The following is a 26935-nucleotide window of genomic DNA, read 5'->3' as shown; positions in this document are numbered from 1 at the left end:
TTTACTGGATTCAGTAACAAAGGTTAATCATGTGTTTACATTTCCAGAAGCAATTCTGTATAATTGTACGGTCTACTTCAAGGCAGCTATGGACAAAAGAAAACATTGGGAAACTGGTTCTACTGTTTTTACTGTTACCTTTTCACTGCAATGGACACTTTGGAAGCAGTAAAGCTCTTAGGCTAATGACCTTCCAATTAGCACAATGAGCATCTGAAATGGAAACAGATGTTGCTGGAAAAGCTCAGCAGGTCAAGCAGCATCTGTGAAGAGAAATCAAAGTTTCGGGTCCAGTGACCCTTCCTCAGAACTGATGCTATTGAGGAAAATGTTGGTTTGTATGCAAACAATAGGGTGGGGAGGGGGTAAGGAGTAAACATTAGGTAGGGATAGAGCCCAAAGAGATAGAAGGCCAGTTAGGCAGACAAAAGAGTTGATTACGATCAGTTGGGTGGGTAAATAACTGTTAATGGAGACTGTTAGTGACTAACAATACTGTGTAATGGCAGACAGTGTAATAACAAGGCCCAGTGTGTGTGGCAGAGGGCAAAGACATGGCATTCAGGTCCTGAAATTATTGAACTCGATATTGAGTCTGAAGGCCTGCAGGGTCCCCAAGCAGACGATGAGATGTTGTTCTTCCAGATTGCGCTGAGCTTCATGGGAGCACTGCAGCAAGCCTGAGATGTTGGCCAGAGGACAGGGTAGTGTGTTAAAGAGGCAGGCACTGGAAGCTTGGTCTTTTGTGCAAGCAGAATGTAGATGTTCTGTGAAGTGATTAACCAGTCTACACTTTGTTACCCCAGTGTAGAGGAGACCACATTGTGAGCAGTAATGAAATGGAGCATTTGAAATGCCTGTCTTTGTCATATGACTAAAATCTGAGCCTATTGAATTATAGAGTCATTAGAGATGTAAAGCACGATACAGACCCTTTAGTCCAACTTGTCCCTGCCAACCAGATATCCTAAATTAATCTAGCTCCATCTGCCAGCACTTGGCCCACATTCCTCTAAACCCCTCCTATTCATGTATTCATCCAGATGTCTTTTAAATGTTATAATTACACCAGCCTCCACCACATCCTCTGACAGCTCATTCCATTTATACACCACCCTTTGCGTGAAAAAGTTGCTCCTTAGGTCCCTTTTAAATCTTTGCTCTCTCACCCTAAACTTATGCCCTCTAGTTCTGGACTCCCCACCCCAGGGAAACGACCTTGTCTACGTACCCTATCTATGCCCCTCCGGTTAGAAACAGGAGAGGAGAGATCACACTGCTTGGAGTGCTTTATAGGCCTCCGCCTTCCAGGGAGGTGGAAGAGAGGATTAGCAAAATTACTCTGGGTGAAAGGAACAGGATGATCATTATGCGGGACTTGAACTTCCCCAACATTGACTAGAAATGCTATAACTCTAGTACGTCAGATGGATCAGTTTTTGTCCAATGTGTACAGGAGGGTTTCCTGACACAGTATGTTGAAGGACCGACAAGAGGGGAGGCCACATTGGATCTGGTGCTTGGTAATGAATCAGGCCACGTTTTTGATATAGTTGTAGATGAGCACTTTGGAGAGAGTGACCATAATTCAATTCCGTTTAGTTTAATGATGGAAAGGGATAGGTACATGCCACAGGTCAAGAGTTATCGATGAGGCAAGGGCATTTATAATGCGATTAGGCAAGAATTAGGATGCATAGAATGGGGTAGCAAAATGCAGGGGATGCAGACAATGGAAATAGTTTACAACAGAAATTGCATCTCTTGTTACGAAGAAGAAGGAAGCTTATGTGTTGATGAGGCAAGATGGTTCAGATGAGGCGATGGAGAGTTACAGATCAGCTAGGAAGAATTTAAAGAGAGAGTTAAGAAGAGCAAAGAGAGGACACGATCAGTCTTTAGCAAATAGAATAAAGGAGAATCCTAAAGCTTTCTATAGTTATGTGAGGAATAAAAGGATGATTAGGGTAGGAATAGGGTCAGTCAAAGACCGAAGTGGGAAGTTGAGGGTGGATCCTGTGGAGATCAGAGAGGTGCTAAACGAACATTTTTCATTGGTTTTCACTCAGGAAAAGAATATTATTGAGGAGAAGAAATGAGGTAAGAGATATTAGACTAGAAAGGATGGAGGTTAGTTACGAACAGGTGTTATCAATTCTAGAAGGAGTGAAAGTAGACAAGTCCACTGGGCCGGATGGGATTTATCCAAGGATTCTCTAGGAAGCTAGGGAGGAAATGGCAGAGCCTTTGGCTTTAATATTTGAGTCGTCATTGTCTACAGGTTTGGTGCAAGAGGACTGGAGGATTACAAATGTTGTGCCCTTGTTCAAGAAGAGCAGCAGAGATGACCCAGGTAATGATAGACCAGTGAGCCTTATTTCTGTTTTGGAAAGGTTTTGGAAAGTATTATAAGAGATGAGATTTATAATCATCTAGCAAGCAACAATTTGATTTCAGATATTCAACATGGTTTCATCAAGGGCAGGTTGTGTCACACAAACCTCATTGAGTTTTTTGAGAAGGTGACCAGGCATGTAGATGAGGGTAGGGCAATTGACATGGTATACATGGACTTGAATAAAGCCTTTGATAAGGTTCCACATGGTAGACTGTTGGAGAAAATGCAGAGGCATGGAATTGAGGGTGATTTAGCAATTTGGATTAGAAACTGGCTTTCTGAAAGAAGTGGTGGTTGATGGAAAATATTCAGCCTGGAGTCCGGTTACTGTGGTGTGCCACAAGGATCTGTTTTGGGACCACTGCTGTTTGTCATTTTTATAAATGACTTAGACGCAGGCATAGGTGGATGGATTAGTAAATTTGCAGACAACACTAAAGTCAGTGGAGTAGTGGACAGTGTGGAAGAATGTTACAGGTTGCAGGGGGATTTGGATAAACTGCAGAATTGAGCTGAGAGGTGGCAAATGCAGTTAAATGTGAGGTGATGCACTTTGGGAAGAATAACAGGAAGGCAGAGTACTGGGTCGATGGAAAGATTCTTGGTAGTGTGGATGTGCAGAGTGATCTTGGAGTCCATGTATATAGGTCCCTGAAAGTTGCCACCCAGGTGGATAGTGCTGTCAAGAAGGCAACACAGTGTGTTAGGTTTCATTTGTAGAGGGATTGAGTTCCAGAGCTGCAGTATCTATACAAAACGCTGGTGCGGCCACTCTTGGAATATTGTGTACAGTTCTGGTCCCCATATTTCGGGAAGGATGTGGAAGCATTGGAAAAGGTGCAGAGGATATTTACCAGGATGTTGCCTGGTCTGGATGGCAGGTCTTATGAGAAAAGGCTGAGAGATTTGAACCTGTTCTCATTAGCAAGAAGAAGGCTAAGAGGATTTTTGATAGAGACCTACAAGATGATCAGAGGATTAGATAGGGTAGACAGTGAAACTCTTTTTCCTAGGTTGATGATGTCAGCTTGTATGAGGGGGCATAACTACAAATTGAGGGGTGATAGATTTAAGACAGATGTCAGAGGCAGGTTCTTTACGCAGAGAGTGGTAAGGGTGTGGAATGCCCTACCTGCCAATGTAGTCAACTCAGCCACATTAGGGAGATTTAAACAATCCTTAGATAAGCACATGGATGATTTTGGGATAGTGTAGGGGGACGAGCTGAGAATAGTTCACAGGTCGGTGCAACATCGAGGGCCGTTCTGCACTGTATTGTTCTATGTTCTATGAGTTTATAAACCTCTAAGTTCACTCCTCAGCCTCTGACCCTCTAGGGAAAACAATCCTTACCTATTCAACCTCCCCCTATAGTTCAAACCCTCCAACCCTGGCAACATCCTTGTAATTGCTTAAGTGTACAATTCTACAACCTCTTCCATCAGGCAGAAGGTGCAGAAGCTTCAACATGAGTACCAATGGATTCAGGAATAGCTTCTTCCCTGCCGTTATTAGACAGATAAATGAACTCTCTTACTTCAAATAATGATCTTGCTAATGTTGCTCTTTGTTTTGTGGTATTCCTTGCCCATATTTTCTCTAAGCTGCATAGTTGATCTCCACACATGCACTTAAACATCCCATGCAACAGTTGTTACCATGCATCGGCCTCGGGTTAGTGCAGTGACAGGGAACATAACTCTATATAAAAACGAGTATGCAATGGACCACAGCATTGTTGTCTCAAAGAGAAAGAGAGAGGCAACTGGTGGTGAGTTTAACCCAAGTGTCTCTGTGCCTTAGGCGAGGAATGAGGTTAAGAAGACAGGACCTTCTTGGTCACCGCACCCATGGGAATGAAACCAATGCTGCTGGCATCACTCTCATTGCAAATCAACAGTCCAGCTATCTGACCCAGTGCCAAATAAAACACTCTCTGCATGTGTGATCTCTGGAAGACTGGTACGATTTCAAAACTACTCTACTTCCGTATTCCAAATCCCTTGCAGTAAAGACTGACACAACATTGTTTTCCTAACTGATTGCTGTAGTTGCATATTAATTTTGTTTGTAGAAAGGAACCCAAATCCCTCTGAAAGCATAATTATACACTTAATAGTAAGGTCCTGGAGAATGTTGCAGCTGTATAGGATGTTGGTGAGTTCACTTTTGGAATATTGTGTGCAATTCTGGTTTCCCTCCTATCAAGGACACTGTGAAACTTGAAATGATTCAGAAAAGATTTAAAGGGATGTTGCCAGGTTTGGAGAATTTGAGCTATAAGGTGAGGCTGAATAGGCTGGGGTTGTTTTCCCTGGTGCGTAGGAGGCTGAGGGGTGATCTTGTAGCTGTTTAAAAAATCATGAGGAGCATAGATAAGGTAAAGAGACTCCCTGGGGTGGGGGAGTCCAGAACTAGAGGGCATAGGTTTAGAGTGAGAGGAGAAAATTTTAAAAGGGACCTAAGGGGCAACATTTTCATGCAATGGGTGATGTGTGTATGGAATGAGCTGCCAGAGGAAGTGTTGTGGAGGCTGGGGCAATTACAATGTTTAAAGGCATCTTGATGGGTACATGAATAAGAAGGGTTTAGAGGAATGTGGGCCAAGTCCTGGCAAATGGGACTGCATTAGGTTAGGATACCTGGTTGGCATGGATGAGTTGGACCGAAGGGTCTGTTTCCATGCTGTACATCTTCTATGACTCTATGACTCAATAGTTTTTCAGCACTTACTTTCTCCACCTCCTGTCACATTTCCCCACATGATACTCTATCAATAACCCTTTGTTCCTTTGGCATTCATTCTAATGTACATTATGCAGTGTTTGATGATAGATTAAACGAGTTAACTTTTTGGTTTTTGTTCTTCATTAAAATTTAAATGCAGTGCAACTAATGTCAGTTCTATCAAAAATAATGACCCTTTCAACTCTGAAAGACTAATATAGGTGGAGTAGAAAATCAATACTGTTAACAAAGTAGTTAATATTAACATTTATCAACTACTGTCAACATTCTAGCAATTTTAATTATTATCATAATGGTTTAATATGGTACATGTTGTTTGAAATAAAGTTTATGTATTAAAATGAGGTTCCTCTCTGAAAACTGCAGGCATTTCTGAAGAGATTGGAAGCAGTGAAACCAACTAAAGAGCTGAGGCGTTCTAATCAATTGATGGATTACCAACGTCAAATGTCATTTGTGGAGTCCTCCTATTCTTCGCAAAGCAGGCCACCAACAAGTGGGAGCTTATCAAGTTTATGTATTTACACACCACACTGTATACACAAAATACTAGAACAATCCATCATAGTGCATTCCATTGATGTTCACTAATTGTTAATGAAGAATTGTTTTCATTCTCTGTTCTTAATATTACTATATTACTATACAGTAGTAACAGAATTGACATAATCTTTTGAGCACCACATTATTTAGACTAAAGCACATTCAGGTATAATCCTTATTTATTTAAATGTTATATTTTGCCATATATGTTGCTTAGGACAGGTGTATGTTTTCAGCATACATGAATATGAGCAGGTAGTATTGCAACGTCATGGGGAATATGAACCCATTAAAAATAATTTACAGGCTTGATGCAGAGGAGTTGTCTCCCTTTGCTGGGAGAATCTAGCATCAGCAGGTATAATCTCAGAATAAGGGGTCGCGTATTTAAGATGAGAAATAGTTTGCATCAAAAGGTCGTGAATCTGTGGAATTCTTTATGACAGGGCTGTCAAGGTTGGGACGTTAAGTATATTCAAGATTGCAATACGGAAGCAAGGGTTACATGAAAAAGGCAGGAAAGAGGAGTTGAGGCTTATCAGAACAGTCCAGATCTCATTGAATGGCGGAACAAACTTGATGGGCTTATTAGCTTACGTTTGCCCCTACATCGTACGTTCTTCAAGCTACAGCATAATAGGCAATGAATAAATAGGCTTTTTAATTAATATTAGTTGTGTATTTTTATGCTAGAGGAAGAATGTAATGCAAAAGTGGTTAAAGAGTGAAAAATATGTTTGGAGGAAGATAAGTTTTCGTGAATTCTGTTTTTAAAAATTGTCAGAGAAAATAATGAGACTTCAGATAAAAATGTCCGACACCTGATAATTCCCTTTTGTTTTGAAGAATGAAAAGAAATGCAAAAGGTAATTAACTATAGGTGTATGTTACAATTTTTCTTCACTATATATTGGGGCATTGTACCTTTTAAACTGAGAAGTTACAAATATCCATTATTTTAGAAGGGATGTGGGAGAAGCCAAATAACAACTACGGATCTGTCAACTTGTCACTAATCGTAGGGAAGTTAGTCAAATTTATTTCCACTGAAATTCTAAAGATAGGCCGAAGAATAACTTTTGGTGCTTATACATGACTTGTTCTGGAAGGAGAGCACAGTAAAAAGTATCTAGACAACTATGACCATCTTAAAGAGAGGAGACAAGATTTGATGTGGTAGTTACAGTGTAGAATCCCTGCTGTTTGCCATAGGGAAGGTCATTGCAGTAATCTATAGCAAGAATTTGACACAATACTTGAGGAAATCAAGGCCTCCTGGAACCTTCAGAAAACTGGTGCTGAGGTGCTTCAGTTACGTAGAGACACAGTGATTGTTTTCTACGGAGAGTCCAAGGTTGAGGGGCATTTTATTAAGGGTGTTCAAACTTATGAAAGGTTATGATCGAGCAAGTGAGGAGAAATGTTTTTGACTGGCAGAACATGAGTTTAAGGCACATAATATGGAAATGTGAAGAAAAATGAAGCATTCTGCTTCTCTTTGTTTCTTGCTGACAATGAGAAACTCAAAAAAAAAAAGAAATTGTGCCAAACTTTCCAAACCTGCATTCAAGTCTTGGCTTTTAACAAACGCTGACTTACATCATGGGTCAGTTTGCTACCTGATATATCATCAAATTAACTGCTAATAAAAGATCATACTACACACTGTATAATCGAGGTGGTTTTGGAGTAATACTGGCAGCAGCATTGCTGCTATACCCAGTGGCTATCTATCCCTACAATCAGAATTCAAGCTACATGAGTATACAAAGGCTTAAATTGATCTAATTAAAATCCAATAATTGTCATTGTATTCAATTTTAGCATTTACATGCAATTTTGTAATATGGATTTTTCTCTTTTATTTCAGGACTTAGTTCAAGATCCTCAAGCCGCAAAAATATTCATCCAATGTCTAACAAAAATGCCTGAGATTCACCTAAATCATTCAAACTTCTCTGAATGGCCTAGTCATAAATGCTTAACTGATCTAAGCTTATTGTTGCTGATAAGTAACTTGGATTCTGCGGCTACATACTGTATGTTTAAGACTATTCTTAAACTGTATTTTAAACATAAATTGAACTTCATTATTTCTGTCAAACTGAGTTGTGTTTTTATAAGTATGCAATGTGAGTTGATATCTGCTAATACATTTTGTACAGTCATTTAATAATTAAAACAATATTTCTAATAAAGTGTGAAATTTATAGCAATTCATTTGAGTTTTAAAACATTGTTTCCAATAGAGCATGGTGTTATTCAAAGTTGAAACATGTCAAATTGATCTTAAATGGATTGCACTTGATTAATAGTTGGAGGTGCATTTGTGTCACTGCTTTTGGCTAAATCGGTTTCTGGTCAGCAGTTGATGTTGATATTTGAGATTTCAGTGATTAAGAAGACATTGAATATCAAGGATGAAGGTTACTATTCCTTGTTTTTTATTCACATGTGGGATGTAAGCATCAGTGACTGGGCCAGCCCATCCCTAGATGCCCTTCAGAAGGTGATGGTGAGTTGCCTCCTTGAATTGCCGCAGTCCATAGGGTGTAGGTATACCCACATTGACATTAGGGAAGAGATTCCAAGACTGAGACCAACAACACTGAAGGCACAACAATATATTTCCAAGTCAGGATAGTGAGTGGCTTAGAGGGTGACTTGCAGGCAGTGGTGTTTCCATGTATCTGCTACCCATCTTCTAAATGGAAGTAGTTGCGGGTTTGGAAGGTGCGGGCTAAGGAGCCTTGCTGAATTTCTGCAGTGTATCTTGTAGATAGTACACACTGCTTCCACTGAATGTTGGTGATTGAGGGAGCGGATGTGGTGCCAGTCAAGTTAGCTATTTTGATCTGGATGGTGTCAGTTTCTTGAATGTTGTTTGAGCTGCATGCATCCAGTCAAGTGCGGATTATTCCAATACATTATTGACTTTCACTTGTAGATGGTGGATAGGCTCTGTGGAGTTATGATCTAAGTTGCTTATTGCACATTCCTAACCTCTGTCTTGCATTTGTGGCCACTTGGAGTTTTTTTCACTGAAGTGTAAGAGGTTGAGAGATGACATTATAAGGGTTTATAAAATGATGAAGGGTATAGATAGTGAATGGCAAGTGTCTTTTCCATAGGGTGGAGGAATTTCAAGACTGGTGGCATTTTTTTAAGGTCAGAGGAGAAGGATTTAAAAAAGACATGGTGGGGAATACAACTTCTTTTACACTGGATGGTTTGTGTGTGGATTGAACTTCCAGAAAAAAAGGCGAATGTGCATATAGTTACAATGTTTAAAACATATTTAGATAAGTATGTGAATAAGAAGTATTTGATGAGATATGGGCCAAGTGCACTTGGGCAGGACTAGTTTATTTTGGGATCGTAGTCAGCATGTACTGGTTGGACCAAAGGGTCTGCTTCCATGCTCTATGCCTCTATAACTTTATTTATTTATTTGACTAATCCAGTTTGGTTCTGAACAATTCCCAGCATGTTGTGTATTCAACTGAATGTCAATGGGCGAAATTGTCTTGGTCATTCTGTACTTGGACGTCCTGTAGTCATGTAAAGGATCTGACATGACAGATGTCCACACCATAATATTTTCTGGGCTAGGTGTGTCTCCAACCAGCAGAGTTTTCCCCCTGATTCCCATTGAGTCCAATTTTGCTAGCCTTCCTTAATGTCAACTCTGTCAAATGCAGCCTTGATATCTAATGCAATCAGTCTCGCCTTACTTCGAGAATTCACCTCTTTCATTCATATTTGAACCAAGACTGCACTGAGATCAGGCGCTGAATGACCAAAACTGAACTGGTTGTCAGTAACAAGGTTATTGTTGAGCAAGTGCTGCTTGATAATTCCATTAATGACATCTTCCATCATTTTGCTGATGATTGAGAGTAGATTGATGGGATGATAGTTGGGCAGAGTAAATTGATCTGCTTTTTATATATAGGCCATTCCTACACAGTTTTCCACCTCATTGGGTAGATGCCACTGTTCTAGCTGTACTGGAACAGCTTTGATAAAGATGTGGAAAGTTCTTCCATTGATTTATTTAATTGTCACCATCATTCATGACTGGAAGTGGTGAGACTGCAGAGGTTAGATCTGTTTGTGGAATCACTTAGCTCTATCACTGATCTGCAAGTAGTCCTGAGGAATATTAGCAGAATGATTCTAAACATGAGGAAAATTTAATTGGAAAAGCTGTGGTTGTTCTCAATGCAAAGGAAATTCTGGAGAGACCTGATAGACATATATAAGGCTATGATCTATTTAGAAACAGTCAAGGTAAGGTTCTTCCATTGAGCACCTCTTTGGACAGGTCACTGAATTATGATACTTAGTCATGTCTGAAGTACATTAAACTGTTCTGTTGACATTCTTTGGGATTCATTTGCCATTATTGTTGCAACTTTAATTTCTGTTGTATTATAGATATGCTAACAGTGCTTTCATCTTCATTTTGCCCTGCCTTCAGTCCTTCCATTGTATTCAGTGTTGGGACCATTTCAGAATTTTGTAATCTTTGAACACATTCCTTGTGTTATTGCAAAATATTTCATTTGTTCCATGCAGACTGATGGGAATGGCTGTTCTGTCTGGAAACATTTTCGAAGCAACAGGTACCAGTCCTACAGAAATATCTTCTCCAGTTGCCTGTCTGGATAGCACACTATAGCCCAATTACTAACTTAAGTACTGGTACCAATAATTGAGAAATCACCAAGTAACTGATTGTATGAAAGCTTGACAAAGTTCAAAGGCTAAGGCATATCACTACAAGCAATTAATCATCCGCTTCCTGAAATCTGTAAAAACAACAATCTGATTCATCAGACCGCCTTCCTTCCAGATTTAATCAGAAAGCTTTATTAAATCTAAACTCGCACCACTTTCTGGGAGAAAGTGAGGACTGCAGATGCTGGAGATCAGAGTCGAGAGTATGGTGCTGGAAAAGCTCAGCAGGCCAGGCAGCATCCGAGGAGCATAAGGGCTTTTGCCGGAAATATTGATTCTCCTGCTCCTAGAATGCTGCCTGACCTGCTGTGCTTCTCCAACACCACACTCTCGGCTTGCATCACTATCCAACTGACAAACATTCAGCTCACAAAATATTTCTAGCAAATTTCAACAAAAAAGAAAATCAGGAAATAACAATGTAAAGGCCATACTTTGGAGTGGAAGTCCAAAGAGTCTTTGGGGTCCAGCTGTGCAAGTCATTAAAATGTCTGAGACAGGTATAGAATACAGTCAAGGCTGATGAAATTCTGGCCTTTATATCTGGAGCACTGGAATATGTAGGCAATTCAGCTTTACTTTCAGCTGTATACAGCTGTAGTTAAATATGTGAACTTACATTCAAAAATATAAATTAGGTACAATAGTAGGCCATTTAGTTGCTTGAGGATGTGCTATTTTTCAATAAGATCATGGTTGACTTGATAACTTCAAAGTTCTGATGACCTTTCACTTCCTTGTTTATTAAGAGTCTTTCTACCTCTGCCACATAAACATTCAAAGACTCTGAATTCACCACATTTTGAGAAAGCGATCTCCAAAGATTCCCAACCCTCTGAAAATAATAAAAAAAACTCCTCTCTCTCTCTCTCTCTCTTAAAGAGCTAACCCCTTATTTTAAACAGTGACCGAGTTCTAGGTTCTTCAACAAAAGCAATCAGCATTTTTACATGCTCCTTGTCAAGACAACTCTGAATCTTGCATTTCAGTCAATTCATCTCTTACTCTTCCTAAGTCCAGTGTAAAAGGCTGTAACTTTTCCTTATAAGGCAATCTGCCCATTCCAGTTATTAGTCCGGTAAATCTTTAAACTGCATCCAACATATTTGCATCCTTAAGTTATTTTTATATTTGCTCATTAGAGATAGCTGTCACTAGATAGGCCACCCTTTATTATTCATACCTAATGGCCTAGGGGGTGGTTAAGAATCAATTACATCCTTGGGAATCTGGAGCCTTTTCCTATAGGACGTTGACAGTGCAGATAGGTTTTTCCAGCAACCAACAGTGGTCACCATTAGGCCAGCTTTAGATTCCAGATTTTTGTTGAATTCAAATTTCACCATTTGTCATCGTGAGTTTCAAATCCATAACCCCTGGATAGTGGCCTGGGGTTCAGGATTACTTATGTAGTAATATCACCATTGTGGCATCTTATCAAAAATATTTCAAATATTTATCTACAGTACATTCACAGCCTCTCCCATATCAACATGTTCTTTCAAAGAATCGAATAAATGGGTTCAACATAATTTTTTTTCACAAAATCTTGTTTAGTCTGATTACCTTGAATCTTTCTTAATGCTCTAATTTAGCATCTATAATTATAACTTCTAAGATTTTCCCAATTGCAAATGTTAAGCTAACTAACCCATTTCCTGATTTCTATCTCCCTTTTTTGAATAAAGGGAATTGCATTCACCATTTAAATCAAATGGAACAATGCCCAAATTTAGGAAATTTTGGATAGTTGACCCAACACAAAGTCTGTCTCATTACCTCTTTCTTTTAAGACCCCAGGATGAAGTCCCATCAAGAACCTGGGAGGGGAGGCAGGGAACCTGTCAGCCACAACTCTAGTACCATTTCCCTGGTGATTGTAATTTTCTTGAGTAACTCCTTCCCTTTCAAGACCTTACCTGCAGTTACTGTCTGCACCAAACTTTCAGGAGGATATATTGGGCTTGGATAAATTGCAGAGCTGATTTACCAGAATGATGCCTGAACTCCCAAGGTTTGCATTGCACAAATCAAGGTTACATTCCCTGGCATTTACAAAGTAAAGGACATATTTCCCTCTTTCAAAGGGCTGGCAAAACTCTGGCCAAGGATAAGAATTTTAAAATTGAAGAGTTGCATAGCGAGCATATGGTGATAGGTGAATAGGACATGATGTGAGGAAGGATACAGGCTGCAGAATTTTAGAGGATCTCAAATTTGCAGAGGGTATAATGTGACTGACCAGTCAGGGGTGCTTACAATAGTTAAATCTTGAGTTAACACAGGCATCAATGAAAGTTTCAACACCAGTTGAGCTAAAAAGAAATGAAGGTGCGAAATGTAACAGTGGAAATACATGGTCTTGGTAATGGCACAACTATGTGGTAACATCAAATCTCATCTTGGCATTACATATGACACAAGGTTGCTAATATTCTAGTTTAATCCCAGGCAAACACCAGGGAATTCAAATTGTTGCTAGAAAAGGATATATAATAGGAACCAAGGACAATGTCTTCAGGTTGAGTTATCAAATATATTCAAGGCAGAAATGGATTTTTGACAAAAGAGTCAAAGGTTATGGGGGACAGGTCAGAAATTAGATGCCACAATCCGATCACTCAGGATCTGAATGACCTATACCTGTCCTGAATTCTTGAGTTCCCCAAGTTTAATTGGAGGAAATACCTGCTCATCCAGCGCCAATTGTTGGACAAGCTGTGAGATCACTCAGAGGGTGTAGAGAAATTGAGTAAGGTAGTGATGAGCTAAACAGGATTCTTCTAGGTCAGTGTACACAGGATTGAATGTGATTGGTTTTTAACTAGAGGATACAGGCAGCAGTGGTTTAGATTAGACTTACAGTGTGGAAACAGGCCCTTCGGCCCAACAAGTCCACACCGACCCGCCGAAGCGAAACCCACCCATACCCCTACATTACCCCTTACCTAACACTACGGGCAATTTAGCATAGCCAATTCACCTGACCCGCACATCTTTTGGACTGTGGGAGGAAACCGGAGCACCCGGAGGAAACCCACGCAGACACGGGGAGAACGTGCAAACTCCACACAGTCAGTCGCCTGAGTCGGGAATTGAACCCGGGTCTTCAGGCGCTGTGAGGCAGCAGTGCTAACCACTGTGCCACCGTGCCGCCCATGATCCAGATGATCCAGGTTCTAGATGATCCAAGATTTACAAAGGGTCGGAAGTGGGAAGCTGGCCACATACATGTTGAAATGATCAAGTCTAGAGCTAAGAAACATATACTGAGGATTTCAGCAGCAAATGAGTTAAAATGGGTAGATTCTGGCAATGTTACAGAGGTGGAAAGAGGTGGTCCTATTGGAATTTTACCTGTGACAAATATAATTCCGCCTCAGACAATTAGAGAGGGAGGGAACACTGAATGTGGTCAATCTGTCAGTGTGGAAGGATAACTGAGTCATGAGGGCTTTTGGTCTTGCTTAAGAAATGACTTTTTAAAAACTTTTACTTTCCTCCTGATTCTGCCATTCAGTCCTTTGAGTCTATTCCATAATTATGTTGGTCAGGGCTGACCTGTACTTCAACATCTATCTCTTCAATACTCTACCCAATAAAATTGATTGATGTTAGTCTTGACAATTTCATTCAACCTAGCCATCCAGCCATTTTGGAAAATAAATTCCAGATTTTGAGTAGGATTTGAGTGAAAAAGTGATTTCAGTGCTAAATGCACTAGCTCTAATAATGCTGAATGATGTTAATAATGCTGAACTTGTATAAGACATAGGTTTGACCTCACCTAGAATACTGTACATAGTTCTGGGCACTACACTGTAGGAAAGATGTAAATGCATTGGAGACAGGAGAGAAGAGATTTACAAAAATGGTTCCTGGGATGAGAAACTTTAATTATGAGGATGAGTTGGAGAGGTTGGTACGGTTTCCCTTGAAGAGAAGAAGGCCAAGAGGAGATAATGACCATATTATGCATTTTCAAGAATGTTGAAACAGTACAAACACCAGTTCAATTCAAATCAGGAAGTTTTATTGAAAATTGTATACATTAGGCAGTCTTAATAAATACATTTGATTTAATTAGGACCATAAATACATTTATTTGGTTAGGATTAGTTCAAAACAATGTGCAAATCTAAAATAATTAGAATATAACTATTTCTGGAGTACATGGATTAAATACAGAAATTCATCACCACCCACAATAAAACTGATGAACCCATAAATAAAATATGTACAGTTTGCTTGGGGATATGGCTATCGAATGTAATACATGGATGACAAACCTAAAGGCTGACTGATCTTAAGTTATATTTATGCATAAATGTTTTTCACATTTGTTTTGACTCCCCACCGTGCAACTGCTTTTGCTCAGATGTTTGATTCCTCAATGGTGCAGTCACCATTGTTAAAACCATTGTTCCTGCTACAATATATTACAGTTTTCTACCTCTATAATATTCAGTGGTGGGAGAAAGTTGGACCTTAGACAAATTTCTTGATTTCATCATACAGTACCAGTACAAAAGCACCACCCATTCCTCTTAATACATTCGACCAGGCACCTTTGAAGAAAGCTTTACCACCTTCATCTTTTAAAATCTTCCTCCAGCAGTCAATTGTGCCCTTGTACATAATATCAGCTGTTAAGACATTACAACAATAATGTTACAGTATGCATTATCCACTCACCATAAAACATCCCTGATTCATTAGCAAATAAGTATTGAATCCCTAGGTAACTCCTCTCAGATGAAATAAACTGTCCCATTTAGTGCATGCAGAGCTCTGTTAATGGTGTATCAAGATTTTTATATCTTTATGGGCTTAATAGAGGAATGGTTAGCTGAAATAGCTAATGTATGGTTCAGAATAATGTGAATAGTTTATGTTTGATTCCTGTTCTGGCTGAGGTACACTTGGGACCTGCCTCTTGGTCCTGCCTCTCAGACAAACCACTGCCAACAAAAATGGGTGAGAAAATAGCTCAGAATACAGTTTAAACAAACAATAAGTGAAGGAACTGTTAAATAGGCAGAGGACACATGACATGTTAAGAAGAGATTTCCTCTTGAAGGAAGCAAATAATGAAGGAATTAGTGCAATTTAATAATTTAAGAATAAAAACAAGAGAACATTTTGAATTATTTACTTATCACTTGAGCAACAATTATTTGTGTAACTTGCATGTTGTTAATTCATTCTTCCACTGATTCATGGGTATGTTATAATAAATAACTTTTCAATTGTTTTAGTGTTGATAATGCTGTCCAATTGCTTTTAGTTATGGTAGGCAAAGTGTTTATTGCAGATTTTTTCAAATCACTGTTCAAAGTAAATAATTTCTGTTGCATACTTCAGATGTTCCTAATTTTCCTGATCCTTGTGCATCATCCTATTGAAAAAGATAGGCAAGTAACCTGTGCCTAGATGACTAATAACAGTCTGTACAGTCAGTCATTAGGATGTATTTAACAATTAGAATGGTAATGTTTCCCTTCTTTTCTGTGGGACATGCTTGGCTCAACTGATAACATTAACTGTTCATCTGGAGGATTGTAGGCAGGGATTTATAGCAGAGTAAATTTCCAATATTTTACCATTCGAGGTATTTGATGCAAGATGACAGTCGAGCATGAATTAACTTTCGGATCATAATATTTGTGCTAGTTTATGAAGAAATTATCATTAATCAAAGAAATTGCGACTGACTGTGTGGAGTTTGCACGTTCTCCCCGTGTCTGCGTGGGTTTCCTCCGGGTGCTCCGGTTTCCTCCCACAGTCACAAAGATGTGCGGGTCAGGTGAATTGGCCAAGCTAAATTGCCCGTAGTGTTAGGTAAGGGGTAAATGTAGGGGTATGGGTGGGTTGCGCTTCGGCGGGTCGGTGTGGACTTGTTGGGCCGAAGGGCCTGTTTCCACACTGTAAATCTAATCTAAAAATTAATCAACAGGCTTCAATTATATTAATATTTCTAATTGAGGAAGATTCAGATTGGCATCAGTTCTTGTAAAAAAAACAAAAAGTGCAAGAGAAACTCAGTGAGTCAGGCAGCATCTTGGAGAGAGTAATGGTTAACATTCCGAGTTTGATATGACATCTTCAGAACTGATTTCAGATTTAATTGCTGTTTCAAAGCATTTAACAAAATTTATGAAATAATGGTGATTTATCGTCTTTTTTCTAATCTATCAATGGGTTTTTTTTGTAGTAGTGATTGCACAAATGCAACTTGTTGTAAAGCCAGTTTGAGAAAATAATAATAATAATATTATTTGTTTTATTATTTTGTTTATTCATTCTGATATGCAGTCAACACTGGCTGGCCCAGCTGTTGAGACAGTGCCTTCTTGACCCACTGCAGTCCATATGAGCTTCAGTCCAATCTTCTCAAATTGGCTTTACAAACTTGTATTTATATAACTGCTACAAAAAAAATCATTCATTGGTGGGTTAGAAAATATGAATGTTAAAGACTGATATCTAGGGGTTCAGTAGATTGTACCTTGTACCTTAGATTTTCATTTTTGCTCTGGATTTAAACCCTGCTCAAAATGATGCAATGGGAACTTCCTTTGTCTGCAGCCTATAAGGCATTCCTGTGTGCAGTGAGTTACTGAAGTCTCACTTTAAGTTTAGAGAACATGGATCCACAACATTGATTGGCAGTCCAGCTGTCAGAAGCAACAGAACAGCTGAAGCCTTAAGTGGAAACATCACATGCACAGTGAGGGTTGTTATTAGCACCAATATCAAACAGCCATTCAGACCATTATGTCCATGCCAGTTTACTATTGGGAATGAGACACATTTCTTAGCAAAGCCATTTTTCTATACCTGTGAACTAATGTTGCAAATTTTTGAAGTTTCAAACAAGGTGAAACATATTAAGATGCATGGTTAGTTTTCTTAGAAACATTGCACTACAGTCAAACATATCCCTACAAAAGGGCGAAAGAAATCTGGAAAATATTGTGCAGGGGGAGTTAAGGAACGGTATGGGACAATAAGCAAGGAGGAAAATCCATCTTAAAATATGGGAGGAAATAAATTAGGTGATGGTCATCTGTTAATAAAGCAATATGCCAAGAAATAATACAAGCTAAAGACACATTTGTATTCAGGTAAAAGGGTTTCTTCATCCAGTAATAAGAATATGGTCAGAAATGTCTGGAATAGATTTACCTCAACACTCAACAGCTGTAGGTTTTAAACTTAAATTACAAGTTAAAGGCAGCAGTATAAATCTCAGCATCTGACACGAGTGTAGTGGTAATTGCACTCAACTAGCAAGCCAGTAGCCCAGAGAAATGCAGTAGGGACTCTGGCTCAAGTTCCTCAGAGACAGCTGGTTGAGCTTAGTTCTTTTAAAATGGAAAACAATCTGGAACTAAAAGCTAGTCTCAGTATTGACCACTGAATCTGTACAATACAAAAAGGGGCCATTTGGCCCATCCTGTCTACACTGACACCCCAAAGAGCACCCTAGCTGCATGGCTAATCCACCTAACTGTATATCTCCGGACTGTGAGAGGAAACCAGAGCACTAGACAGAAATCCACACAGACGCGGGGAACAAATGCAAACGCCACACAGTCACTCCAGGCTGGAATTGAACCCAGGTCCCTGGCGCTGTGATCCACCGTGCTATCAATAAAACTATCACTGGTTGCCATATAAAAAACCCAACTGGTTTACCCTTTAGTAGTAAGAAATTTGCTATCCTCCCATTTTCTGGGCAACATGTGACTCCAGACCTTTCAGCAATGTAGTTGAATAGCCTGGCAAGCATTAAGTTGTAGCAGTTAATAATGGCAGTGATACCTATATTCCATGAAAAGAACGGAAATAAAGCTCAACTATAGAAAGAATGTTCGTTGGGTACACTGTCTTATAGCATCTCTGGGAATGAAAAAGGTTTGCCGTCTCAAAGAAAAAATCTGTGAATCGTTATGTAACAGCATCACCCACTCATTTCCCACTGCTACAAGATCTTACTGTTATCAATGACACAGAATGAATTTAGATCTAAGTGCATTATTTGATTTGCAGTAACAATTGTTCAACAAGTTGTCAATGAAAAAACTCGGATTCATACTTACCTCCCTTACGACCTGACTGCATCATCATACGTCGACGGACAGTATCAAACGGATAGGATACCAGCCCCGCCACTGCTGTCACAGTCTGTGCGATCATCCAACTAATCAGAATATGCACGTTCTTGGGATCCGGCATCATACCTGACAAGCAATAAGCCCAGACTTGACAGCCAGTTCACGGGATTGATTTTCATTGATAAATGACACACTAGACTGGTTTCTGCAAATATACTTTTAAACAACGGTTAAAGGTGAATTTTCACCATCAGCTTGCACTGTGCCAGAATCATTCATCCGTTCTTGATGGGCAGAGGCAGGTGGGGGTAAAAGAAATTTGAATGCAGTCCCACTGCTTCTTCTTACATCAAGAAGTTACTTTCTAACTCTACACCAGCAAGATCCTGACCTCTGAAATTGATGCCCTGAGAGAACTGAACACTGCTCCTTCATTGGCAGGACCCCATTATATTTAACTATTTTACTATCCTTTCCTTAATCCTTATAAGGTAGAATAGCTTTACTACAATGCAGAACTAAAATGGTATAGTCATAATGTCCAGGATTAACAGTGTGGAAAGGCTTTGGATAAAGTTATATTAAATTGGTGACTGTAATTTTATAATAGAAAATAAGGGGGTTATCTTGTCTAGTGGAAGCCAGTGAGCATGGAAATGCTTTGAAAGTGATGAAAATCCATGAAGTTTTTTTACTCACTCCAAAAAACATGAACATACAAGATAATTCTGAATAAGCATATTGAATTGCTCTATTTCCAAGCAAATAACCCAGGCCATGCTCCCTTTGCAAATTCAGAGGGTTACAATTCTACTAAATTTCCTCTTTTTTGTCCATCGGATCTGTCCTACACGTGACTCCAGATCCACAACAAAGCGGTTGACTTTACGTTGCCCTCTGCAATGGTCTGGTAGGCCACTCAGTTCAAAGGACAACATTCAACATGAAGGAATGAAAAGAAAATTAACTCAAATGCTAGTCATCCTTTCGGACATTTAATAATTCGGTAGAATATTCTAAAATATCCCCGCAGAACTGGAGACAACCCTTTGCGGTGTAATTGGTGAGATTGATGAGATTTTGCTTTGGGACGGAGTCATTTTAAACAAAACAATAAATAACCCACGAGTTTTGACCTGAAAGAAAAATCCAAAGGGAGATTTCATTTCGACATGTCCTAAAGATACCAAATCGTTTGAGTGAAGCCCATCTTTCAACTGCATCATTGCAAATGAACGTTGAGTGAGCATGAGATGAACTATTTCCTGTCACAGTCCCTGCAGCTTTCTGCTCACCTTTAGCTGTGTCGTAGATTCCGAAGTAAGCAGCTCGGTAGATGATGATGCCCTGGACAGAGACATTGAATCCCTGGTAGAGGCCTTTGATGCCATCTGACTTAAAGATCTTAGTGATGCAGCTGGCCAAGCCAGTGAACTCCCTCTCATTCAGAGCCTTGCCCACATCGGCTGCCAACCGCGTTCGGGCAAAGTCCAGCGGATACACGAAACAGAGGGAGGTGGCCCCGGCTGCTCCGCCAGACGCCAAATTCCCGGCGAAGTAACGCCAGAACTGGGTCTTCTTATCGACGCCGCCCAGGAAGATCTGCTTGTACTTGTCCTTGAAGGCGAAGTTAAGAGCCTGGGTTGGGAAGTATCTGATCACGTTAGCCAGGTTCCCGCGCCAGAATGACAGAAACCCCTGCTCTTTCGGGATCCGGACCACACAGTCTATGATTCCCTTGTACTGTGTTTCTGCTGTGAGTTGTTTGCTGGCATGTTGGACCTGAAGGAGTTTAAGCACACAATTTATGTGGGCGGACATGACACCAATTGTCAAAGTTCACTTAAGAATGTGACTTTAAAAAATGTTTTGTGATTTACACATGAAAGAACTGAAACCAACATGCCCATTCTAAAAGATGAGAGACTTAAACAATCCAAGTCTTTTCCAACGTATAATTTCAGTAACATCACACTGTAAACTTTTGCTATAAATTCTGCATCTTACGGTTTTATTCTCCACAACCACCTGATGAAGGAGCAGCTTCTAAATAAACCACACCGCCCTGTGGCTCAACATTTCATCTCCCCCTCCCACTCAGCCGAGGACATGGAGGTCCTGGGCCTCCTTCACGCTGCTCCCTCACCACCAGACGCCTGGAGGAAGAACGCCTCATCTTCTGCCTCCGAACACTTCAACCCTAGGGTATCAATGTGGACTTCAACAGTTTCCTCATTTCCCCTTCCCCCACCTCACCCTAGTTCCAAACTTCCAGCTCAGCACTGCCCCCATGACCTGTCCTACCTGCCTATCTCCTTTTCCACCTATCCACTCCACCCTCCTCCCTGACCTATCACCTTCATCCCCTCCCCCACTCACCCATTGTACTCTATGCTACATTCTCTCCATCCCCACCCTCCTCTCACTTATCTCTCCACGCTTCAGGCACTCTGCCTTTATTCCTGATGAAGGGCTTTTGCCCAAAACTTCGATTTTACTGCTCCTCGGATGCTGCCTGAACTGCTGTGCTCTTCCAGCACCACTAATCCAGAATCTAAATAAACCTATTAGACCATAACCAGGTGTTGTTTGATTTTTAACTTTGTCCACACCAGTCCAACACCGGCGTCTCCAAATCATAACATTTTTTGGGGCCTAAGACACCTTCTCCCATATCCTTACCCCAACCCTTACACAGGTGTTATCACATGGTCTGCTATTACACAAACCCTATTTTTTCAGCTACAAATTCTGTGTCTTATGATCTTTTACTCCACAGCCACGTCATGAAGGTGCAGCACTTCAAGCTAGTGATTACAAATAAAGATGTTGGACTATAACCTGGTGTTGTGTGATTTTTAACTTTATTTTTTAAAAAGTCAGACATCACCACAGGTTGTAGTTCTTGATCTGCCCTTAATTCACTGTCTATGTGGGGAATGTTGGGTGATAGTGACGGAATGGAAATTTCACTGGGCCAGTCATCCAGGCAACCATGTTTGGGGATGTAGGATATGATCCAACTCTGGGCCTGGTGGAATTTCAATTCAATCTCGAATTGAAAACATGTGTTCCCCAGAGGCAAACAAAATCAGTAAAGCTTCAAAACACATTTGCTAATACTTCCTTTTGAAGGACAGAAGACCCCAGGGTGCGGGAGTTTCAAGACTGAGTGGTGAGGGCATATTTTTAAAGTGAGAGGGGAAAGATGTAAAAAGGACATGAGGGGCAACACTTTTCCACAGAAAGTGTGTCTGGAATGAACTTCCAGAGGAAGTGGTGCACGCCTGTACAATTACTATATTTAAAAGACACTTACATAAGTACATGAGTAGGAAAGGTTGGGAGGGACATGGGCCAAGCGGAGGCAGGTGGGGCAGGTTTAGTTTGGGATTATGGTCAGTATGAACTGGTTGGATTGAAGAGTCTGTTTCCGTTCTTTATTAATCCATGTTCCAATCAGTATGTCATTTGAAACCACAAGCTTTGGAAGTGACGCTCCGAAAGCTTGTGATTTCAAATAAACCTGTTGGACTGTGATCTGGCGTTGTATGATTTTTGACGCTGTCCACCCTGGTCCAACATCGGCAGCTCCACATCATGTGGACAGCAGCACTCTCTGAGCCAGCTCCGACAAACCACTTCATCCACCCTCCCCTTCCACAGTGTGGAAGTGGGAAAGCAGTCCCGAATACCAAACTTACCTGAGTAAATGTTTCATGCTGTCATGATTTAGAGATGCTGGTGTTGGAATGGGGTGTACAAAGTTAAAAATCACACAACACTGGGCTATTCAACCACCTGATGAAGGAGCAGTGCTCCAAAAGCTAGTGCTTCCAATTAAACCTGTTGGACTATAACCTGGTGTCATGTGCTTTTTAACTTCATGCTGTTGGTTTAATATCCGTGGGGTCCAAGCAGAACATATTTAATTAGAGATTTTAGAAACAAGATTAGAGTGGTGCTGGAAAAGCACAGCAGGTCAGGCAGCATCCGAACAGCAGGAAAAACAATGTTTCGGGCAAAAGCCCTTCATCAGGAATAGAGGCAGGATGCCTGCAGAGTGGAGAGATAAATGAGAGGGGGTGGGGGTGGGGAGAAAGTAGCCTAGAGTACAAAAGATGAATGGGGGTGGGGATGGAGGTGATAGGTCAGAGAGGAGGGTGGGGGAAGGTAGAAAAGAGTACAATGGGTGAATGGGGATGGATGAAGGTGATAGGTCAGAGAGGAGGGTGGAGTGGATAGGTGGAAAGGAAGATAGGCAAAAGCCCTTCATCAGGAATCATCATTCCCTGCTCCTTGGATGCTGCCTGACCTGCTGTGCTTTTCCAGCACTATTCTAATCTTGACTCTAATCCCCAGCATCTGCAGTACCCACTTTCACCTAGAGATTTTAGAGTGCATCTTCACCCCTCCCCCAACACCCTACAATATCTACATACCTCACTGTTTGGGACTTCACATCGGAAGTAAAGCTAGTGTAGTGGTCAAGGCTGGGCTCCCTGAGCAACTTTTTTCCTGCAGGGTTATCCTGTAGGGTGACAAGACGCCGTTGTCATACCCAGTCCCAGCTCAGAGGGATACACACCTTCAGTGCTGCACAGTTACAACTGTTTCTGAGGAAGGGTCATTCGACCCAAAACGTTAACTCTGATTTCTCTCCACAGATATGCCCGACATTCTGAGCTTTTCCAGCAATTTCAGTTTTTAACAACTGTTTCTGTATCCATTTCCACCCACTGCATGATCAGGGGCTCCACCGTTTCCACTTCCAGGCTGACACTTGGCCATTCACAAGATTTGACTTTAATTGATAAAATGAAAAGCCGCTTTGGTTCTATGGCGATTGAAACAAGGTGGATCTCATGCAGTATAAGATCATCGTTAGGGATGCTAACCTGGGCCAATCAGGGAGCCCGGGCTGACAGATATAAACAGATGACACCCCGAGCAGTTACCATGGCAGACTGCCCCAGAGGTGATCAAAAGGTGGTGAGGGTGGTTAGTGAAGCCAGAAGGTAGGTAGGCCATCCTGACCGCTGTCACCCCGGGCGGGTACTGGGGCAGGCTGTCCTAGAGGTGGTCAAAAGGTGTGTCAGGGCGGAACGAGAGCTGGAAGGGGCATGGGGTGGACCGAGAACCGGAAGGTGGGTAGGGGCGGGCTGCCTTAGAGTGGTCGGAAGGTGGGAGGGGTGGGGGCTTGCTGGGTCTGTATTGTCTGCACTTCTGTATGTAACCGTATTGTTTAATGTACAAATGTCATTGTCACTGTCTTGTTAAATGTGGAACTGGGATTTGAGGGTTGTCCTCATCTCCCTGTTAAATGGTCAAACGATAGGGTTTGGGACCTAGCTTTGCTGCTCCTCTCCCTTGTAAAATTGCTGTCTCTTGTACAGCTGTAAATGTTTATTGTAAACTGTTTTGTAATTTGTTTAATACAATATATAAAAAAATAAAATAAACAGGTGACACCCTGAGCAGGTACCAGGGCGGACTGCCCCAGAGGTGGTCAAAAGGTGGTGAGGGTGGTTAGTGAAGCCAGAAGGTGGGTAGGCCATCCTGACCACTGTCACCCTGGGCGGGTACTGGGGCGGGCTGTCCTAGAGGTGGTGAAAAGGTGTGTCAGGGCAGACCGAGAACTGGAAGGGGCATGGGGTGGACCGAGAACCGGAAGGTGGGTAGGGGCGGGCTGCCTTAGAGTGGTCAGAAGTTGGGAGGGGTGGGGTCTTGCTGGGTCTGTATTGTCTGCACTTTTGTATGTAACCGTATTGTCTAGTGTACAAATGTCATTGTTTATGTCTCTTTATATTTTTAAATGTGAAACTGGGATTTGAGGTTTGTCCTCATCTCCCTCTAAACTGTTTGGGGCTTGGCTTTGCTGCTCCTCTCCCTTGTAAAATTGCTGTCTCTTGTATGCAGCTGTACATGTAACTGTTTGTTGTAAACTGTTTTTGTAATTTGTTTAATAAAATAAAGAAAAGTAAACAGGTGACTTCACACTGCACACACACACACACAAACCATGAGTGCTGGGGAAAAATAAGCACTACCGCAGTTAGGCAGTAGTGTGGGGGGGTTAATAAAAATGAAAAAAGAAAAAAAAACAGGTGACTTCACACCTGCACACACACAACATGGGTGCTGGGGAAAAAATAAGCACTACCTTAGGTGGTAGGGTGGGGTTAAAAAAAACAGTAATGTCAGACATCTAAAAAAATAAACAGGCGACACAGTTTACTACGACTGAGATGGCCAGCAATGCTTAAATAATATTCTTGTCTTTCCTAATATTAAATTGATGGGATTAACTTTATTATCATAAGATGGATGCCTTCTCCATGTTATTACATGAAGGAGAAGTTAATTCTACAGCTGGATACTTTATTAGCAGCATTTTGTTAATCTTCTCTTTATAAAAGATAAAACTTGGCCTTTGTATCATCCTATTCTGGCGATTGTAAATCTGTAGAATCCATATTTTAATGTACCTTGATGGGTGCAAGTGGTTTCTGGCAATGACTTATTACTCAACATCAGTTTAGTTGGCTGGGATTCAGCCTGCATTTGGTAACTTTTTTAAAGTATCTGATGACATTTCTAACTCTGGCAAATTAGAATGCTCACCAAAAAAAAACAGGTGACTCAGAGAACCTCTTCATTCTAGGGAGTAGCTCTGAGCTGCCTTGTCAGAGTCCATGTACTGAGCACATGTGAACAAAGAGTGACTTGGTGAAGGATACCGGGCCTCTGCGCAGTTATTTCAGATTCCGATCCTCCAGAGGAGTTGTGTTTGGTTTTTAATTAATTGAACTGGTTTGGAAATTGTTCAGTCCACCCTTATTTTAAGCTGCACTGGAGTCTCCTCATCTTTCCTCACTTTAATCTGTCACCATACCCTCCTTGTCCATTCTCCCTCAGTTCCCTCTCCATGCAGCTCTGCTGGTTGCCCCCGCCTCTCTCTATGGCAAGTTGCTCATTTTCTAATGGCCACTTTCCTGTTTGGGTTTCTTGATGACTATCTTGATATCCCAGTTCGACGGTTCCAGCTCTCAGCACAAGGAAAAGGGTTCTTTGAACGATTGGTGCAAACTGATTTTTTTTTTAATCAACCGTCATTTAAGGAATGATAAAGATACTGACAGTGGGTGCAATGCCTTGTTACTGAGATCCCAATGACGGTCAAATATATAAACAGCAACTCCGCTGGTTCTCCAGCTCGGACCAAGCCAGCCAACACTTTCGGATCTGGTTTACAACATCTCCAGGTTCAGTCTGTCCAGCGAGACCGAACCAGACAGCCGGCATCTCTGGGCAATGTCCCCTCCACACCTCCGGCCAAAGTGCTCTTTAAGTGACTGCCTCAGTGGATTCTTTTCCAGCTTCTGTTTTTAGAATCAGTGATGGCAATGTGACCCGAGGCTGCTTTTTATAGGAGGCGGTGCTGGTGCTCGCAGTTGGCCCAGTGCTTCCAGTCCCCTATCTGACTTACTCCCGTCTCGTTTCTGACAAGCTCCGTGTGCTGCGGGGCTGGGAGTGGAACTAGGGGTGGGAAACGGGCTGAGGCTGGGGCTAGGACTGGGTGTAGGGGCTGGAGACTGGGCGATTGCTGGGGTTGGGGACTTGGGCTAGCGGCTGAGACTAGGGGCTGGGAGCTGGGAGCTGGGAGCTGGGATTGGGGCTGGAGCTGGGGACTGGGATTGGGGCTAGGGGCTGGGAGCTGGGACTAGGGGCTGGGTCTGGGTCTGGGGCTGGGGAGTGGGACTGGGGCTGGATTGAGGCCTGGGACTGAAATTGGGGCTGGGGACTGGGTCTGGGGTTGGGACTAAGGACTGGGTCTCGGGGCTGGGGAGTGGGACTAGGAGCTGAGACTGGGGCTGGGTTGGGGCCTGGGGACTGAGATTGGGACTGGGGGCTGAGTTGGGGGCTGGGGAGTCCCAGTTTCTAAACTGGGATTCTGGGCTTCAGGGTCTGGCCAGGGGGTCTGTCCTGGTGCAGCCATTTGTCCCGCCCTCCCCCCTTTTACCTGCAGCAGCAGTTTCACCCTCTCGATAGGGGCCACCGCTGTCTTGGAGATGGCAGCAGCAACCCCTCCGGCCAGAAAGTCCTTGATGAAGCTGACCGCGTAGTCACCCATCCGGCCGCCCTTGGGGGGAAGGAGGCTTCAGCAAAGCGAGGAGAGAAGTGCAAAGCGCGGCCACTGACAAACAGCGGAACTCCCGGCGGATCAGCAGCGGACCAAATGGACGTCCGCAGCCGGTCACAGCTTAATATAAGCCCCCGTCTGTATCGCGAGAGGGCAAGGGGAGGGGGGGGTCGGGGGGAGAGCCAGCCTGCCCAGGGGCTGCTGCTGCACACATTGGTGCAGCTCCGTACATTTCCTGGG

General features: G+C 41.8%; 2 protein-coding genes across 2 annotated transcripts in view; one reads left to right on the top strand and one right to left on the bottom strand.

Annotated features, from left to right (window-relative positions):
• The window catches only part of cfap97 (cilia and flagella associated protein 97), a 47639-nt gene extending 39789 nt beyond the window's left edge, over positions 1–7850 (top strand). The window contains exons 3-4 of the mRNA XM_060835369.1: positions 5513–5642; positions 7560–7850. Of these exons, the coding sequence (XP_060691352.1) occupies positions 5513–5642; positions 7560–7621 (192 nt within the window). The 3' untranslated portion in view covers positions 7622–7850. The remainder of the gene's footprint in view (positions 1–5512; positions 5643–7559) is intronic.
• Positions 7851–14504: 6654 nt separating this feature from the next.
• slc25a4 (solute carrier family 25 member 4) lies at positions 14505–26792 on the bottom strand. Its single transcript, XM_060843325.1, has 4 exons — positions 26576–26792; positions 19848–20334; positions 18538–18678; positions 14505–15078 (listed from the first exon to the last, which is right to left on the bottom strand). The coding sequence occupies exons 1-4, from the start codon at positions 26684–26686 to the stop codon at positions 14921–14923; spliced, it is 897 nt and encodes a 298-aa protein (XP_060699308.1). The 5' UTR covers positions 26687–26792; the 3' UTR covers positions 14505–14920.
• Between the last annotated feature and the right edge of the window lie 143 nt (positions 26793–26935).

Source organism: Hemiscyllium ocellatum, chromosome 2, assembly GCF_020745735.1.
Source record: "Hemiscyllium ocellatum isolate sHemOce1 chromosome 2, sHemOce1.pat.X.cur, whole genome shotgun sequence".
NCBI classification, from domain to species: Eukaryota; Metazoa; Chordata; class Chondrichthyes; order Orectolobiformes; family Hemiscylliidae; genus Hemiscyllium; species Hemiscyllium ocellatum.
Note: the sequence above shows the minus strand (reverse complement) of the source record. Positions and strands in the feature narration are given on the sequence as shown.

Bases quoted from the DNA above. Each gene is read 5' to 3' on its own strand.
- slc25a4 (XM_060843325.1), bottom strand. From the start codon at position 26,686: ATGGGTGACTACGCGGTCAGCTTCATCAAGGACTTTCTGGCCGGAGGG. The intron at 18,679-19,847 runs GTGAGCAGAAAG...ATTGCTTGTCAG, and splicing joins AATCTACGACACAGCTAAAG to GTATGATGCCGGATCCCAAG. The intron at 15,079-18,537 runs GTAAGTATGAAT...ATGTCTTAACAG, and splicing joins GCAGTCAGGTCGTAAGGGAG to CTGATATTATGTACAAGGGC.